General features: G+C 51.6%; 1 protein-coding gene across 2 annotated transcripts in view; it reads right to left on the bottom strand.

Moving 5' to 3' along the window:
- The window catches only part of ABAT (4-aminobutyrate aminotransferase), a 91,256-nt gene that overhangs the window by 4,808 nt on the left and 67,833 nt on the right, over positions 1 to 18,615 (bottom strand). For both annotated transcript variants that reach the window (XM_043560558.1, XM_043560559.1), the window contains exons 7-14: positions 12,142 to 12,222; positions 11,387 to 11,479; positions 10,863 to 10,925; positions 8,159 to 8,222; positions 7,587 to 7,735; positions 5,411 to 5,548; positions 4,462 to 4,629; positions 3,020 to 3,166 (exon numbers count right to left, since the gene is read on the bottom strand). In XM_043560558.1, coding sequence (XP_043416493.1) covers positions 3,020 to 3,166; positions 4,462 to 4,629; positions 5,411 to 5,548; positions 7,587 to 7,735; positions 8,159 to 8,222; positions 10,863 to 10,925; positions 11,387 to 11,479; positions 12,142 to 12,222 — 903 coding nt within the window. The remainder of the gene's footprint in view (positions 1 to 3,019; positions 3,167 to 4,461; positions 4,630 to 5,410; positions 5,549 to 7,586; positions 7,736 to 8,158; positions 8,223 to 10,862; positions 10,926 to 11,386; positions 11,480 to 12,141; positions 12,223 to 18,615) is intronic.

Genomic DNA, 18,615 nt, shown 5'->3' on the forward strand with positions numbered 1-18,615 from the left:
GCAAGAGTCAACACGCACGCTGCTCTCTTGATCTCAGACCTGTGGTCTCTAGAACAGTAAGAGAATGGTTTAAACCACCCAGTTTGTGCTCATGTGCTCCAGAGCCTGAGGAAGCTAACATAGTCACTTGGTGTGGAAGCTCGTGGTCCTTCTCCGCTCCATCGTTCGCACAAAGGATAATGAACAGGGCTGGATGAGCCCAAATGATCTCAGGGCAGTGGGGGCAGAGCCCGGGGGGCCAAGGTCATCTCCCTGCAGACCCGTGGTACAAAGTGGAGACAAAGCCACATCCTGGTGGCAATAGAGGCCCATATACGTGCCACGCACGGTCTTGAATTCTCACTGCACCAGCGGAGAAGGGACTATTTGGTGTCCGCGGGGCGGGGGGGATCTGAGGCTCGGAAGTCACGTCAGCACTTCCTCTGCTTGGTCTGGCCCCTGCTGATTGCTGGGAGCCTGCGCTTTGAACATACTCCTCCCTTCTAACCAGAGTGTTGCCTCTGGGGACAAGGTCTCATCTGTTCAGACACCCGGACACACACGCCTGTGCGCGTGTCTGGTGGCCGCTGACGTGATTAAACGGTGCAGGACGTGGAGCTCCCTCCCCACCCCTCCTCATGGTGGGGCCTCGACTGTTGCCCCACCCCTACAGGCATCCTATTCTTTTACCCACTCTTTCAGGGGATCCTGTAATCTGAACTCCTCCTTGCCTGTAGCTTTGTAAGGCCCTGCTAGGGACCCCTGACCGTTTGCATCCCTTGAGATGAACCAGTCGGGCCTCCCAAGGCACCATGCCAGGCTTGGCAATGGGGTGTTCTCCCAGAACCCTTAGCTGTGGCACCGTCTCGCATCTGGAAGCCGCTTAGGGTAATACTATCCACACCCCTTTTCAAAGCCAGGGGCCTTAGTCCAGGGCCTTTCGAGTTGCCTGGTGCTTCAGGACCTGCTCTCATGACTAAGGATGGCTGGCATTAATTGGGACATTTAAGAGACCTACAAAGAAAACATTTCTGGCGCTCTGTCCGCCCTGGGCCTCGCTTTGCTGGGGTGGCAAGACGTCACTCCCAGGGGCAGACGACCGCGTCTGCCGTTTATCCCTGGCCTCTGCCCAACCCCCAGTTTAAATGTAAATCCAGACCAAGAGAAGAGAAAGAAAAAACTTCCACGCAGAGCACACGCACCCACAGCCACTGGGAGGTCTCAGCTGTTCTAAGAGCCACACTTGACCCCTGCAGCGTCTTTGCAATCAAGCGGAACTGGGGTTAAAGCCTGGCCTCCCTGCTGCTGCTCACCTCCCCGGGCTTCCCTTTTCTCATCCGGAAAATGAGGATAAACATCATTTCTCAGCCTTTGGGCTAAGATCAAGTGCAGAAAATGAGGATAATTATGTTTTCCTAATTTCAAACTGTTCTGAGCTAGGGGTGCCAGAACAAATACAGGACACCCGGTTAAATCTGAATTTCAGATCAACAACTTATAATGTAGTATAAGTATGTCCCAAATGGCACACAGGATATACTTACACTAAAAAAAAAAAAAATCCGTTGCCGTTTTTCAAATTTAACTGAGAGCCCTGTATTGTAATTCATTAAATCTGGCATCCCTATCTTGGGGTGTGCGGGTTGTCCCCAGAGCTCCTGCCACTGCTCTGTGTCTGGAACCATGTCCTGTGCCTGCCCCTCCCCAACCCCTACCTGGCCTCAGACTTAGCAAGTTCTCAATTAATGGAAATAATAATTACTAGGTCATTGATCATATCAGGGAGGTAAATGCCGGCAAAGAACATGGACTCTGAAGTCCACCAGAATCAGGTTCCAACCCGAAGGCCCCCACATGGAAGCCGTGTAACTCTGGACAAGCTAGTAACCGCTCCATGCCTCAGATGCCTCATCTGCAAAATTGGGACAACAGGGGTTACACTCACAGTATCACTACCAGACATAACCCGAGTGTATGACAGCCCCTGGTACAGGCAAGGGCATACAGCAGGCACTCAATAATTAGAAGCTGTTACTATTGCCAACCACTGTCACCACCCCTTGGCGGTTCTGCTCAGGTCATGGGATCCTCCAGATCCCCGGCAGAAGGACTCTTTGTAACCATCTGAAGAAGGTCATCTGTCCTCCAACTCCTGGGCTGGATTGGCCAGTCCCGGAAGCACCATGGCTCCCGACAGCTCGCACCCTGTCTAGGAGAGTCAGGCGTGCGTGTGGGTTGGGGTGATTTGTGGGGCGGGGGGAGGTCAGGCAGACAGAATAAAACTACGAAGACATCTGAGAGCTATGCTGTCCCATGCGGGATCCACACGTGGCCTGAAACGTGGCCAGTCCAAGTTGAGGTGCACACGAGGGAATATGGGGGCACGCGGGTGGCTCCGTGGGTTGAGCGTCTGACCTGACTTCGGCTCAGGTCACGATCTCGCGGTTTGTGAGTCCGAGGCCCGCGTCGGGCTCTGTGCTGACAGCTTAGAGCCTGGAGCCTGCTTCAGATTCTGTGTCTCCCTCTCTCTCTCTGCCCCTCCCCTGCTCATGCTGTGTCTCTGTCTCTGTCTCAAAAGTAAATAAACATTTAAGAAAATCTTTAAAAAGCAGGGAACGTGAAAAACCACATTAATTATTTCCTCCATTGGCGGCAGGCTGAAATCGTAGTACGGATAGAAGGGGTTAAAGTAAACTGCATTATCACTAGCTTTGCCTCATTTTGTACTTTCAGTCTGGTTGCTAGAACATTTAAAGTCACTTCGGAGGGCTGCAGAGTTTCCCACTGCACAGCACTGCTTGGGGCGGGGGGGGAGTACATGGAGGACGGGACCCACAAGGGAAGAGGGACACATCGGGGACGCTGTGAGTGGGGCGTGTTTGCGAGGGTTCTCAAAGGACAGATGTCTCAACCTGGTGTCAGAGGAGAGCCAGGTGTTCAGGAGCCGGGGATGGGGGTGGTGCGGGGTCCACGGAAACGAGGCTCAGATGTTGCCCTGGGGGTGTGTGGGGAACCATGGGTGGGGGTCCGGGAGGGGTACCTGGAGGTCCAGCAGCCCCGTCAGCAGGACCTTCCCGGCGCGGGCCGCGTTGTTCAGCAGGTCCTCCCGCTTGATGATGTTGATGACCTCGGCCAGCAGCAGGTTCTTGGACGGGTCCCCCAGCCAGGTGTTAAAGATCCGGTATGGCTGGAAGGAGGCGCGTGGTGTCGGCAGGGTTGCACGCAGGCGCACCCTGGAGGGGCCCCGCTTCGCCCGGACACACCCTGTCCCCCGCTTAGGAGGAGAGAAACTAACCCAGGGAGCATCTCCCGAGGCCAGGGAGGATACCACACGGCAGCTCAGCGCATTCCTTCCACAACAGCTACCCCACAGCCCGGCACTGCCATTAGGGAGACCAAGCTGGTCCATGCCCAGGACAGTCCCTCAGTCCTGGGGACACCGAGACAGCTGGCTCTGAACTACTACAATCCTCGTTTTATAGGGAAAGAGCCGAGGGTGCTCGCTTCGGCAGCACATATACTAAAATTGGAGAAAGAGCCGAGGTTCTGAGAGGTTAAGTGATTTGTCCTGGAAAAATACAGCCCGTAGGTAGTGGAGTCAGGAGTGGACTGAGGGCAGGCTGACCCACAATGACCACCCGATATATCCCTCCTTCAATTATTCGGGGTGTCAGTGCAGCCAACTAAAACATACTTCCCAGCTCCCCCTTGCAGATAGGAGTGGCCATCTGACCAGATCTCAGTCAACGTGTTAGAAACAGAAATGTTGTGAAATTTCTGGGAAGGCTGCTTTATAAAGACAAGAAGGGGGCCACTTTGTCCTTCCTTCCTGTTTCCTTCCTACTGCCTAGAATTGACATGTGATGGCCAGAGCTCCAGCAGTGATTTTGGATCATGAGGCAATCTTGAGGGGGGAAACTACATGCAGGATTGGTAGAAGAAAGGATCCCAGGGCCCTGGTAACTGTGTGTGTGTGTGTGTGTGTGTGTGTGTGTGTGTGTGTGTGTGTGACTCCCTATGTATATCTGGCAGTTCAGTGTAGTGGTTTAGAGCATGGGCTCCAGGTTTGAGCTTTGTCACCGAACAGGCTGTGTGACCTGGGACAACTTACTTAACCTCTCTGTGCCTGAGTCTTCATTACTAAACTAGGAGAGAAAAAATAGCATCTACTTGGTTAGACTGTTGTGAGGGTTACAAGTACACAAGGACTACTTAGAACTGGGCCAGGACATAGCAAAGGCTCGGTCCACAGCAGCAGCGATGAGCTCTATCATTGTAGGTGCACAGGGAAATCAGGAGACGGACAGTGGGCTGCTAGGAAGCCTCCCTGCAGAGAGCTGGGCGACTACTACCGCTGGCTAGTTACACTGGTAAACAGCGGGCGTCAGGAGACCTCAGGGACCCGTCTGGTGTCTACTCAGCTTCTGGTTTGGAGAAGGGAGTGGTCCTGAGTGAGGAGACGAGGGCAGGGCTGCTACTCACGGCGTTGGGCCTGAACTCCTCCTTGTGGAAGTAGCCTCCTGTCATCATTTTCTTGCTGAAGGTCATCACGTCCGCCGGGTCAGCCAAGCCCCAGTGCTCGTGGGCCCAGAATTTGCCAGTGCAGCCCCCTCCTGTCTGGACCTCATCCACCAAGAAGGCGCAGCCGTGCTGACCAAGATGGGAGAGAAGAAGGAAGTCAACACCCACCACCGCCAACCAGCCCGGAACCCCGCACCCAGCCCGCCTCTGTGACCAAGCCCCCGTTCCGGGGCCGTGTGAAGCGAAACCGGGCAGCTCTGAGGTCTGAGCTTCAACTTGTCCTCAGGCTGCTGAGCTGGAACAGTACCGTGACGTCAGGTACGCCCTGAACCCCAGAGCACAGCGACACTGCACTCGGCTCAGGCTGGAGTTGGCCAGCTGACTTCCTCCGCTGGCCTGCTGTCCCAGCAGAGAGGCCGAGATGTGCCTCCCGGGCCCCGGCTGTCCTGTCTGCCAGTTCTGTCACCCCCCTGAATGCTAGTTCCTGAGCACTTGTGCTGAGAGCAGCTTCCATCTTACTGGCTGGACGTGCCCATTCCATGTGCACGACAAAATGAAATACACACACGGAAGCAACAACGTGTGCTCACTAGCGTCTTTTGGGTGTGGCTGAGAGATGAGGTGGGCTCTCTAGAGAGAACAGGGAGGAGGCTGAGGTCTTCCCAGGCATCTCTAGAGTGGGAAAGTGCCCAGCTAACACTGCAGGGTGGAGGCTGATTCTGCAGTGAGATTTTAGGGAGAAATTCCCTCCCTTCCTCCTTCCCTACTTTCCGATGCCTCTACCTGTGAGGCCACCAGGCAGCCTCTGACCACCTGCACGTGTACGAGGACCCTGCGACTAACACTCTGCTCTGGGAAAACCGTTGGAAACAGCCCATGGTCCCATCCAGCCCCGGCCCTGTGCACTGACCTTCCTGGAGATGTCTCTCAGCTTCCGGAAGAAGTCATCAGATGCGTGGTTGTCTCCGCCCTCAGACTGGATGGGCTCCACGATGATCCCGGCCACCGTCTTCTTCTTTTTCCGATATTTTACGATCAGATCCTCTACCTGCATTCCCAAGGGGGAAGTAACCATAGCTGGCGGGAGCCCTAGAGCAGCATCCGCGGATGGGGATGTGGGTTCCACGACCCCCTGAAACGATGCTGAGTATGTGTTCGTGTGCACTCCGGTGAGGACTGTGGTGTCCACTCGGGGCCGCCCCTGTGGGTGGCAGTGTGCCCTACCTGGGCCCGCTGCTGCACCTGTGGGACAGAAACTAAGGGCTCGGGTCACAGAGCGAGTGAATGAAACCATGCAGCATGGGGTCCGGCGTGCAGGACAGCGTAGCTGTGGCCGTTGCTGGTAATGCCATCGCTGTATCCTTAGTGTGATATTACTGTTGGCGGGAGAGTCCTTTCCGTGCAGAATCTGAGGCATGTATTTGCTCAAAAGAACTGTTGCAAAAGTCACCTCTCGTGATAGGAATCTAATCGGTCGTGTCACGGAGCGGGGTAGGGGGTGGGGGTCATGGGTTGAACCTTGGATTGACCTGAGGGTATTTTGTGGGGTGATAAGAGGCCTTTGATCAGGGTGGTAGTTCTATGGGTATATTTGCTTGGTAGAGCTTTTTGAACTAGACACTGAAATGAGTGGACTTGGTGGTAGATAAGTGATGTGTTAGTGAGTTAAAAATAATTAACTAAACAGTGACAGGGTACTCAGAAAAGCACCTTTTTAAAAAAGTGTTTGCTTATTTTAGAGAGAGAGAGAGAGAGACAGTGTGAGCGGGGAAGGGGCACAGACAGGGAGAGACACAGAATCGGAAGCTGAATCTGATCAGAATCTGAGCTGTCAGCACAGAGTCTGACACGGGGCTCGAACCCACGAACCCGAGATCATGACCTGAGCCGAGGTCGGATGCTTAACGGACTGAGCCACCCAGGTGCCCCAAGCGTCCGGCTCCTGATCTCAGCTCAGGTCATGATCTCGCAGTTCATGAGATCAAGGCTCACGTCGGGCTCTGTACTGACAGCACAGAGCCTGCTTGGCATTCTCTCTCTCTGCTCCTCCCCCACTCATACTCTCTCTCTCTCTCAAAATAAATAAATAAATGTTAAAAAAATAAAATGTCATTAAAATTAATTTTACCCATTTACTTCCACCTTTTTTTAAATTTCTTTTTTAACGTTTATTTATTTTTGAGACAGAGAGAGACAGAGCATGAATGGGGGAGGGTCAGAGAGAGAGGGAGACACGGAATCTGAAACAGGCTCCAGGCTCTGAGCTGTCAGCACAGAGCCGGACGCGGGGCTTGAACCCATGGACCGCGAGATCATGACCGGGGCCAAAGTTGGATGCTTAACTGACTGAGCCACCCAGGTGCCTCTCTTTTCACTTTTCAAAAATGTGATTACTAGACACACTGCAGTCACACGTGGGGTTTACATCTCTGTTCAACAGGTCTGTACTAGACCCCCTGTATGTGTTAACCATGAATTGATTGAAAAGGATGATGATGTGTCTAAGAGGCAAACCAGCCTCAAACCAGCCTCACTTGAACTCAAATTCCAGACCTGAAGAGTTTCCAATTTCTTTTCCCCACCAACGGAATCCTCCAGTGTCTAACACGGAACCCCAATATTTGGAACAGATCAAAGGAGGGGTGCTAGCTGTGTCTGAGGCATGGCAAGAGGGGGCTCCCTGTCCCCAGTCCCTCCCCTGGCCCCACTCAGCCCTCAGGGAGCCCCAGGACTTGGGAGAAGGCTGAGAAGCAGTGGACAACAGGGTCCTGTGGATGCACTTTTCCTATGGGCTGCCTCATATTCTCATAAATTCCCTCCTATTCTGCAGTCAGTGAAGCTTGCCCCCAAAGAAACCTAAATACACACATCAGTACCACAGGTGGGGTGACGGACGCCGGGTGGAAAAATCAAGGGGCCCCCTTACTTTTCCTGATGTGCCTCTCCGTCCCTACGACCCTCCCAGGGAGCGCCACGCGGGTCCCACATAAACCCTGTGTTCTTCTTCCCCTGAGCTGAGCCTTGTGGTGGTGGGGGGGGCCGGGGTAAGGAGACAGGGAGGGGAAATCTGCAGGGTCCGCTGTTACCTCTTCCAGACAGCGGGCCTCTTCTTGCTGGTTCTCTTTCACAAAGTCTTCCAGAGGATATTTTAGCCGTGGGAATGGTGCGATGGGCCAGTCGAAGGAAGGGATGTCGATCTTGTGAATAGCTTTGGAGTGCGTGGTCGCTAAGCACCCTAGGGAAGCAGGAGGAACAGTCTTGGAAAAGGGGATCGCGGGCAATTCAGGCCACGTCTCGCAACACCCAGGGAAGCCGCTGCCTGCAGTTCCTGTAACGTCCCGAAGCTGACCCCGTGAACCTGTGTGTGCGCGCGTGCACCCTTGGCTTTCTGATTCATCACAGATTAAGCTCGGGCTGTGAAGGCACAGGGCCAGGGTTCGAATCTGGCTCTGCCCCTGGACGGCCTTAGAATGTTCCTTCCTTGCTGGGCCTCCCTTTCCGTGTCTGCAGAGCAGGACTAACAATCCTCCCCCCGCAGAGAATAGTGTGGAGTCCGTGAGAGACGCGAGGTGGAAACTGCCAAGGTGAAGATCGAAGCCGCCTACTGTGGTTGCTCTTATCTAACAGCCACCTCGGGGTCACGCTGCTCCCTCCTTACCCAGGGTCCTCCCGTGGAACGCGCCCATGAAGGAGAGGATGCTGTACTCGGGGCAGCCGGGGGCCTAGGACCAAGAGACAGTGGTCACATCAGTCACCGCTGTGAGGACTGGAGGACCGTGTTGCGGTCCCCACACACCCACAGAAGTCCATCAGAAGAACCTCAGTCCCTTTGCACGGACAAGTTACACACCGGGTCCCGAGACGTCCAGCCCACAGACATTCTGTTTTGTCAATAAAGTAAAAGTTTTTTTGACTTTTTCTTTTGTTAATTTTAAGTAGGCTCCACACCCAACATGGGGCTTATTGAACTCATGACCCCAAGATCAAAAGTTATATGTTCTACTGACTGAGCCAGCCAGGTGCTCCAGTAAATTTTTTTTTAATTTTAATTTAATTTTTTATATGTATATGTTTTTCTTATTTGCGAGAGAGAGAGAGAGAGAGAGAGAGACAGAGGGAATGTGAGTAGGAGACGGGCAGAGAGAGAGAATCCCAAGCAGGCTGCACTGTCAGCAGAGTTTGACTCAGGACTTGTTCTCAGGAACAGTGAGATAATGACCTGAGCTGAAATCAAGAGTCGGAGGCTCAACTGACTGAGCCACCTAGGTGCCCCCCAATTTTTTTAATCAAGAGATTTCACTGAACTCTCCAAACTTCTGCCTTCTCACAAATTCCACATAATTTGGGCCCGTTGTAGTCAAACACAAAGGCTGGGCGAGCCGGGCTGCCCCAGGGCCTGACACCTGCCTTCTGCCCTGATGTCACCTGCCTGGGTTGCTGGGGCTGTTGAGTTTTCGGCCCCCATCTCTCGGCCCTGCTGGGGCTGTTGAGTTTTCGGCCCCCATCTCTCGGCCCTGCTAGGGCTGTTGAGTTTTCAGCCTGTCTATGGGCTCTGCAAACTCCTCCTCCTGCAGATTGCCCTGACTTCCCTGCTCCAGGTGGGCCTGGTGCCTCCTGGGACAGGAGGCCGGACCAGCCATCTCACTGGAAATGCCCCAGGGCTTTGGAAGGGGTCTGTGGGGCTGGGGCCGGAGCGGCTGCCTTTGGGCTCAGGAGGGACGCAGGGACTCCCCAGCGAATGGCACAGCTGCATTATTTCCTGACCCTCCACCTGGCCAGGGAATGAGATGGGTTTTCAGCTGCTTCAGGCACACTACCAGGGACACCACCGCAGAGGCAACCACGGGGCCCAGAGTCGCTGGGAGGCTCACGTAGTGTTTTCTCAGGCTGGCTGATCTCCTCTAGGTCCCTGAGATGCCCCCGGGAGAAGCACCAGGACCCCCAGCCCCAGTAAACTCTGGAATACCCCCCCTGTCATTTCCCTTGTTTGTCCCCTAATGCAGCCACTAAATATGAGGAATGGGGTCTAAAAGTGCTGATGGACTAGGATGTCCGTGGGTATCAGATGAGAAGGAGGGAGGGCACCGTCCACTGTTTTTAAAGATGGTCAGAAGAAAAGAAAGAAAATACTTAAGTTTACGGAGGTTTGTATGAACAGAGAGAAAGGGCTGGGTAGATTTGCCCGCAAGAGGTGGATTAGGAACAAAAACATTTAAGGAAGCATGAAAAAAACCAATCTTACCGCCCAGAGGCAAGGCCTGTAAACATGTGAGCGGGATTTCTTCCAGTAATCTGTGCATTTATTTACATGGTTGACAGCACAGCGTCCGTGTAATTTACATTCTCCCGTTTTCACTAAATTACGGCATGCGTGTCTCCAGGCCAAGAAAAACCCTCTGTGACTATTTCTGCACAATACTGTGGATGTATGCAGGGGGGTACTTGAGTTCAGTGGCTCTTGATTCTTTTTTTTTTTTTTAAGCAGCAGACATTTCTGTCTAAATCATAAGGGGGGGAGGGGCCCTCGCTGAAAGGGGGAGGACAGGCCTGCTGGCTGGTGAGCTTGGGATGTATCCACCTCGACCCCTCGCCTCCGGCATTGGCCGCCTTGCTGCCTCTGTGAACTGCTAGGGTTCCATGTGGAACCCCTACACTTAAGTCCTCTTTCCCTGTTACTGGCTGTAAAGACGGGTTTCCAATCTTTTCTGGTTATCGCGACTATAAACACCAGTGGGGTGAACACCCCGGTACATACCTTTGTGTTGACATTTTGAATTATTCTAGAGAATACACTAAAGGCTCCTTAAACAGTCCAAGTCAGGCAGTTGTCCTGGGAAACTGAGGAGTGCTGGTCAGGAAGGGCTCCCCTCAGCCTTGACATGAGGGGAATGGACCCCTCTGTATGACAGACTGTGTCCTTTGCAGTTTGAAGCCCTCTCCCTCAGTGTGATGGTGTTTGGAAGAGGGGCCTCTGGGAGGTGACGAGGGTTGGATGAGGTCATAGGGTGGGGCCCCTGTGATGAGATCAGTGTCCTTACAGGAAGAGACCCCAGAGTTCCTGCTCTCTCGCTCTCTCTCCTGCACACGTTGAGGACACAGCGAGAAGGCAACGTCTACAAGCCAGGCAGAGAGCGTGCCCCAGGGAACCAAATTGATCTTGACCTTGGACTCCAGCCTCCCGAACCGCGAAGAAATACATGTCTGTCGTGTAAGCTGCCCAGTCTGGGTGTGGAATTTGGTTACCGGCACCAAGCTGCGTAAGACCCCTCCTATTTGAGAAGGCCAGGGTCAGCCAGGGCCAGCTGGAGGGACTGTGGTGACTGACCCCCCGCAGCTGAGACCAAAGAGCCCGCTGCCCTTACCTGGTTGATCATGCACGTCTCCAGCTCCTCTTTGGAGAAACCCGTCTGGCCCCTTTCCTTGTTCTGACAAAACAGAAGAGATAAAATCTGAGTGGCTCCGGGGGGACATGGGGCTTCCACTTTGCACTCAGAACCCCCACAAGTGCTTTCTCAAGGCTGACTGGAGATGCCGACCGTTCCGCTTAGGTACTAACACATGAGATTGTTCAGCACACTTGCAGCAAAGTAAGTACACGAATACACAGGTGTGCTATTACTCTGTCCACAACAACCCAGGGCTGCTAGGATGGGGTCTGGGATGCCGTGGAAAACCCGTGACGTCGCATCGGGTGACGGCTCTCTGCACCACACCCCAGGGGCCGTCTGGAGAGCCCTGTCCAGGCGGTGGCCCTCTCTGGATTTTGACCGTGGCCAGGTGGGGTGAACAGCTGGACAAGGGGTGAGCGTGTGGCTGGGGGCTGGGTGCGTGTGCACGTGTGTGTGCGTGCATGTGTGTGTGCACATGCTCATGCCCCAAACCTCACCCGGTACCACATGAAGATGGTCTTAAAGGCATTTTCGTTGGAGCAGGAGCCGCAGGACATGGTGATGAGCTGGGACATTCCTTTGGGAGCCACCTGCAGGGAGGGAAACGGCTGTAGGCTCGCTCCATCTGGACTCCCGCTTGGCCCAAGCCAGAGCTGAGCCTTTGCAGGGGTACAGTCTGGGCTGGGGGAGGCTGGGCAGGGGTGGGGGGGAACCAGGACCGTCCCCCAGAGCAGCGGGACTGGGGAGAGTGGACAGAGGCTCTTCCAGGGGGTAGAGGACAAGCCCAGGAAGGCCCCGGGGCTGGAGGGGACAGAGGAGAACAGCATGAAGAAAAGCCCAGACTGTCCTGCCCGGTGCAACCGCCATCCCCCGAGGTGCCCATGTTTTACAGGTAGGAAGTTGAGATTCAGAAGGATTTGAATCGTCATAACAACTAAAACCGAACCGTCGGGGAGGGTTGAATCACACGCAATGCTCCTATCGTGGAGCAAATATTCATTTCCCCTGGATCCTTTGTTCCTGCGCACAAGGAGTCCCTTCCTTTCCTTTGAAAGGAAAAGTGAAAATACTCTTCAGGAAAGAAACAGCACAAGAACAAGACCCAAGCAGACACATGGCATCCTCTACCCTTATGGATCTCGGTCCTTTCCTTTCCCCTGCTGGCATTGCCTCCCCGAGATCGGCTGGCCTTCCCGCAGGGCTGGAGGGCAGCGGGTGGGGGGTGAGGATGGGGTTGCTCCCGGGGACTCACCGAGAGCAAGGACTCCCGGAGCTTCTCCACAAAGTTCTCCGGGGGAAGGATTCCGAGGGCAGGTCTGTTGATGAAAGTGCTCTGCAAAAAGGTAGGACACCGAGGGTGATTTCTCCGGCTACTACAGGTGACTACTCCCTGTCGACCAAAGACCAACCAAGCTTTTCACAGCGGGTGTGTTCACACAGGCTCACGGTGTTTCCTAGGGGGTGGGATCGGCCGACCTCCCCGCACTCTCCTGAGAAATCCCCTGGGCTTGCTCTGGGTGTAAAAGACGACTGAGACATTTCTTTCTTTCTTTCTTTCTTTCTTTCTTTCTTTCTTTCTTTCTTTCTTTCTTTCTTTCTTTCTTTCTTTTAATTTTTTTTGTTTTTAATGTTTATTTATTTTTGAGAGAGTTAGAGACAGAATGTGAGTGGGTTAGGGGCAGAGAGAGAGGGAGACACGGAATCCGAGGCAGGCTCCAGGCTCTGAACTGTCAGCACAGAGCCTGATGCGGGGCTCGAACCCACGGACCGTGAGATCATGACCTGAGCCGAAGTCGTATGCTCAACCGACCGAGCCACCCAGGCGCCCCAGACGGAGACTTCTTGGTTGCAATATCGCATTGTAGTTACAGATACTACCACTGGGGGACGGGGGGTGGGGGGGGGGGTTGTACACGTTGTACTATTTTTTGCAACTTCCTGTGAATTAGAATTCAGTTAGAATTTTATAATTATAATATTATCATCGAACTGTAATGATCATTTTAACAGCCCACCCATCATCATGGCTAAAAAACAAAAAGTGGACGACAGGAGGAATGGGTGAGGGAGCAGGGCCGCCAGAACCCCGGTCACAGCCGGAGGGAACCAAGTTTGGCTCTGGGAGGCAGCTGGCAGGGCTGTTTCTTACAACGATGAACACACACACCCATCACTGGGCAGTTCTCCTCCGAGGTATTTACCCACGCGAAACAGAAGCACACGTCCACACAAAGCCGTGAACGTACGTGCATGTTTACAGTGGATTTTATTTTTATTTGCGCCAAATGTCCCTCTGCTGGGGGAAAGATAAGTAAACTGGTCCCTGCACACTGCGGAACACCAGTCAGCGACGGAACCGACCAATCCGCTGACACGCGGTGACGTGGAGAAACACGGGAGTCTCAAGGTCACGATTCTGCGTGAAAGTGCCCAGAATCAGAGTTGCACACTGGGGACTCCTGGGTCAGTTAAGCGTCTGACTTCGGCTCAGGTCACGATCTCAGGGTTTGTGAGTTCCAGCCCCGCGTGGGGCTCTGTGCTGACAGCTCAGAGTCTGGAGCCTGCTTCGGATTCTGTGTCTCCCTCGCTCTCTGCCCCTCCCCCGCTCACGCTCTGTCTCTCTTTCAAAAATAAAAATAAAACATTAAAAAAAGGAAAAGAGTACACACTGTGTGATCCCCTTCATAGGAAATTCTGAAAAAGCTAAAACTATAGGGACAGACAACAGCTCCTGGCTGCCAGGGGCTAGGGTGGGACTGAGTACAAATGGGCTTGGGGTAATGTCTGGGTGATGAATTGCTGTTTGGATATTTTTAAAAATTGTGGTTAAAAGAAAAAACAGGTAACATAAAATTTTAACCAACTTAGCCATTTCTTTTTTTTTTAAGTTTATTTATTTTTGAGAGAGAGTGAGAGAGAGAGAGAGAGAGAGAGAGTGAGCGAGAGAGGCAATGCGCACGTGCAAGCAAGGGAGGGGCAGAGAGAGAGGGAGAGAGAGAATCCCAAGCAGGCTCTGCATGGTCAGAGCAGAGTCTGCTTCGGGGCTCGAACTCCTGAACTGTGAAATCATGACCTGAGCTGTAATCAAGTCGGATGCTCAACTGACTGAGCCCCCGGGCGCCCCACCACCTTAACCATTTCTTTTTTTATTTATTTATTTTTTATGTTTATCTTTGAGAGAGAGAGAGAGACAGAGAGAGAGAGACAGAGAGAGAGAGAGAGACAGCACTAGCAAGGGAGGGGCAGAGAGAGAGGGAGACACAGAATCTGAAGTAGGCTCCAGGCTCTGAGCTGTCAGCACAGAGCCTGACGCAGGGCTTGGACTCTTGAACAGTGAGATGACGACCTGAGTGGAAGTGGGATGCCCAACTGACTGAGCCCCCCAGACGCCCACCATCTGAACCATTTCTAAGCATCCAGTTCAGTAGTGTTAAGGATATTGTTGTGCAACCATCCATCCACCTCCAGAACCTTGTCATCTTGCAAAACTGAGATTCTGTTCCCATTAACCACTAACTCCCCGTTCCCTCCTCCCCCGAGCCCCGGCAACCACCCTCTACTTCTCTGGCTCTGTGAGTCTGACGACTCCGGGTGCCTCATAAAGTGGAATCACACAGCATTTATCCTTTGGTGGCTGGCTTCTGTCGCTGAGCATCATGTCCTCAGCGTTCATCCATGTTGTACCGGGTGTCAGAATGCCCTTCCTTTCTAGGAGCTCAGTAATATTCCACTGCATGGATAGATCACACTTTGTTAATCTATTTCTCCATCCACTGATGGACACTCTGGTTTCTTCCACCTTCCCAGCAACTGAACGGTGCTGCTGTGAATGCGGGTGTCTGGGTGTGCCTCGATTTTGGCAGTGACTACATGACTGTGTGTTTGGTGAAACCCACAGAGCTATACAGCACAAAGGATGTGTTTTATTGCATGTGAATTATATTTGAAAAAAAAATGGGGAAAAGGGCATTAAGAGGCAGTGGTGGCTTCAGAATTTCTACCCAGAGCAGGGCTTAGGAGAGCAGTCTGATCAAGGAGCTGGCTACAGCCCTTCAGAAGTGGAATGGGCTGAGTGTGAGAAGAGCAATGTTAGAAAGATCACCTGACTCCTTACATGTTGATGTTTTATTCTAATTTTGATCGATGTGGGTCCAGGGATGTATTTCCCTCGGCAAGGAAATCAACAGTGCACGCCTGATTCTAAATGGACACTTGCTTCTGATAACCCAAAAGGGAGGGGGGCATGGTGGCCACTGAAGTCAACCTGTCCAGCTGGCCAAGGGTCGGTCAGCCCTTACTGTCACTTCAGAGCAGGAACTCGGGCCAAGGGAGCCAGGGCTTCCAAATTTGAAAAGGGAAATGCAGCTTTCAGTGGGAAATCACCTCACTTTAAAATGCTGGCCAAAATTATCTTTTTTTTTTCTTTAAAGTTTATTTATTTATTTTGAGAGAGAGAGAGAGAAGGAGAGAGAGAGAGAGAGAGAGAGCAGGGGAGGGGCACAGAGGGAGGGACAGAGAATCCCAAGCAGTCTCCGAGTGGACAGTGCAGAGTCTGACATGGGACTCGAACTCAAGAACCGTGAGATCATGATCTGAACAAAAATCAAGAGTTGGATGCTTAACTGACTGAGCCACCCAGGCGGCCCTGGCCGAAATTACCTTAAAATAGCCTCTGGCCAAGGGGCAGTCCCACACTCAGGTAGCTGCGTTCTTGGAGAGAACCGGGACCTGCCTGCTGGCTTCAAATCACAGGCTGCCCACACGACAGGGCCCACGCAGAGGCCCACGCAGGATCAAGGGCTCCAAATCTCCCCATGGGCTGGTGCACAAATACTTGCTTTAAAGTGAGGCTGAAGGATAGCATTCAATTCTGGAGACGCTGACCTCAGTGGGGTGAGGCTCCCAGCATTTCATACTCTGACCCGGCTAAGCTCATTTCTCCACCTCCTCTGAAGAAACAATTTCCACCATGGACAAAGGTTATGCATCTAATTATTCAGGTAGCCTGAAAAAGGAGCAACGCTCAAAATGCCAACATCAGGTTAAGTAAACTGAAGCACGCTAACTCAAGAGATGTTCTGTGGCTAGTCAAATAGTCTTTCTCTCTCTCTCTTTCTTTCTTTCTTTCTTTCTTTCTTTCTTTCTTTCTTTCTTTCTTTCAATTTAAATTCAAGTTAGTTAACATAGAATGTAGTATTGGTTTCAGGAGTATAAAATGGTGGGCTTCTTTTTTATGTTTATTTTGAGAGAGAAAAAGAGTGCGGGTGCAAGTTGGGGGAGAGGTAGAGATAGAGAGAGAGGGAGAGAGAGAATCCCAGGCAGGCTCTGTGCTGTCAGAGCAGAGTCCAACATGGGGCTCGGTCCCATGCAACTGTGAGATCATGACCTTAGCTGAAGTCAAGAGTCAGACACTTAACCAACTGAGCCACTCAGGTGGCCCTAAAATGGTGTTTTTTAAAAAGGTTACAGCTGTCCATAAGGGTTCACTCTTGGTGTCGTACATCCTACGGGTTTTCACAAATGGATAATGACATGTGTCCATCATTCCAGAAAAGACACAGATGGGAGTGCAGATGGAATAAGACTAGAGCCGTCTTCCCCCTTGAGGTCCAGAGTGCCCTGGGCACGGGTCAGGAAGAGTCTGGGAGGGGTCTGCACAAGGGTAAACAAGGAGGATGGCACAAAAACAGACACTCAGATCAATGGAACAGAATAGAGAACCCAGAAAAGGACCCACAAATGTATGGCCAACTAATGTTTGACAAAGCAGGAAAGAATATCCAATGGAATAAGACAGTCTTTTCAGCAAATGGTGCTGGGAAAACTGGACAGCAACATGCAGAAGAATGAACCTGGTCCACATTCTTACACCATACACAAAAATAAACTCAAAATGGATGAAAGACCTAAATGTAAGACAGGAAGCCATCAAACTCCTCAAGGAGAAAGTAGGCAAAAACCTCTTTGACCTTGGCCACAGCAACTTCTTACTCAACACGTCTCCGGAGGCAAGGGAAACAAAAGCAAAAATGAACTGTTGGGACCTTATCAAAATAAAAAGCTTCTGCACAGAAAACGAAGCCATTAGCAAAACCAAAAGGCAACCGACGGAATGGGAGAAAATATTTGCAAATGACGTATCACATAAAGGGTTAGTATCCAAAATCTATAGGGAATTTATCAAACTCAACACCCAAAAAACAAATAATCCAGTGAAGAAATGGGCAAAAGACATGAATAGCCACTTCTCCAAAGAAGACATCCAGATGGCTAACAGACACATGAAAAAATGCTCAACATCACTCATCATCAGGGAAATACAAATCAAAACCACAATGAGATACCACCCTACACCTGTCAGAATGGCTCACATGAACAACTCAGGCAACAATAGATGTTGGCAAGGATGTGGAGAAAGAGGATCTCTTTTGCACTGCTGGTGGGAATGTGGTACAGCCACTCTGGGAAACAGTATGGAGGTTCCTCAAAAAGCTAAAAGTAGAACTACCCTACAACCCAGCAATGGCACTACTAGGCATTTATCCAAGGGATACAGGGATGCTGTTTCGAAGGGGCACATGCACTCCAACATTTATAGCAGCACTATCAACAATAGCCAAAATATGGGAAGAGCCCGAATGTCCATCGATGGATGAATGGATAAAGAAGATGTGGTGTGTGTATACACACACACACACAATGGAGTATTACTTGACAATCAAAAAGAATGAAATCTTGCCATTTGCAACTACGTGGATGGAACTGGAGGGTATTATGCTAAGCGAAATGAGTCAGTCAGAGAAAGCCAAATACCATTATGACTTCACTCATATGAGGACTTTAAGACACAGAACAGATGAACATAAGGGAAGGGAAGCAAAAATAATACCAAAACAGGGAGGGGTACAAAACATAATAGACTCTTAAATATGGTGAATAAACAGAGGGTTGCTGGAGGGGCTGTGGGAGGGGGGATGGGCTGAATAGGTGGGGGGCGTTGGTGGGTCTACTCCTGAAATCATTATTGCACTGCATGCTGGCTAACTTGGATGTAAATTTGGGGGGGGGGGGAATAAAATAAAATTTAAAAAAATTAAAAAGAAATAAAAATATAATAAAAATTAAAAATAAACTTTAAAAATTAAAATAAATAAAATACTTAAAAAAACAAAACAAAAAACAAGGAAGATCACCAGCAGGTGGGTTTGGTTATAAGAACGGATTGTGCCAAACGCAATGTGGCACCCTGGACTGGATCCCGGAGCCAGACAACGAGCATTACTGGGGAAAGTGGGGAAATCCGAATGCGGTCTGTACTACAGAACGTGCCCTCGTTAATGTCCTAGTTTTGACAAAGGTGCTGTGGAGAGGGAGGTATGGGCACTGGGTGAACTTGGGGAAAGACAGGTGGGAACTGTCTCTGCACCCGCTGTGTAAATCTGAAACTAGCCCACAGCCGAATCGCCCGTCAAAAGTGGGAGGCACTGACTGGGCCTAGAGACTGCTCGGGTACCTCTCTTCTGGACATAATCAGTGCAGTAAACCCAGTGCAAATCCGAATAGCGGCTTCGCTGCATCAGAAGGCCCCAGAATGCGATCTCCTTGGTGGCTTTGGAACTTGCCTTGGACTGCTAGAAACTGGGGCGGATTCATGCTGCTTTTTCTGCTTTGTGACCACATGGGTGAGTCTAGGGTAAGTAGCGGGGGACGGTAACCCTCCTCGCTG

This window comes from Prionailurus bengalensis, chromosome E3 (assembly GCF_016509475.1).
Source record: "Prionailurus bengalensis isolate Pbe53 chromosome E3, Fcat_Pben_1.1_paternal_pri, whole genome shotgun sequence".
In the NCBI taxonomy this organism is placed as follows: domain Eukaryota; kingdom Metazoa; phylum Chordata; class Mammalia; order Carnivora; family Felidae; genus Prionailurus; species Prionailurus bengalensis.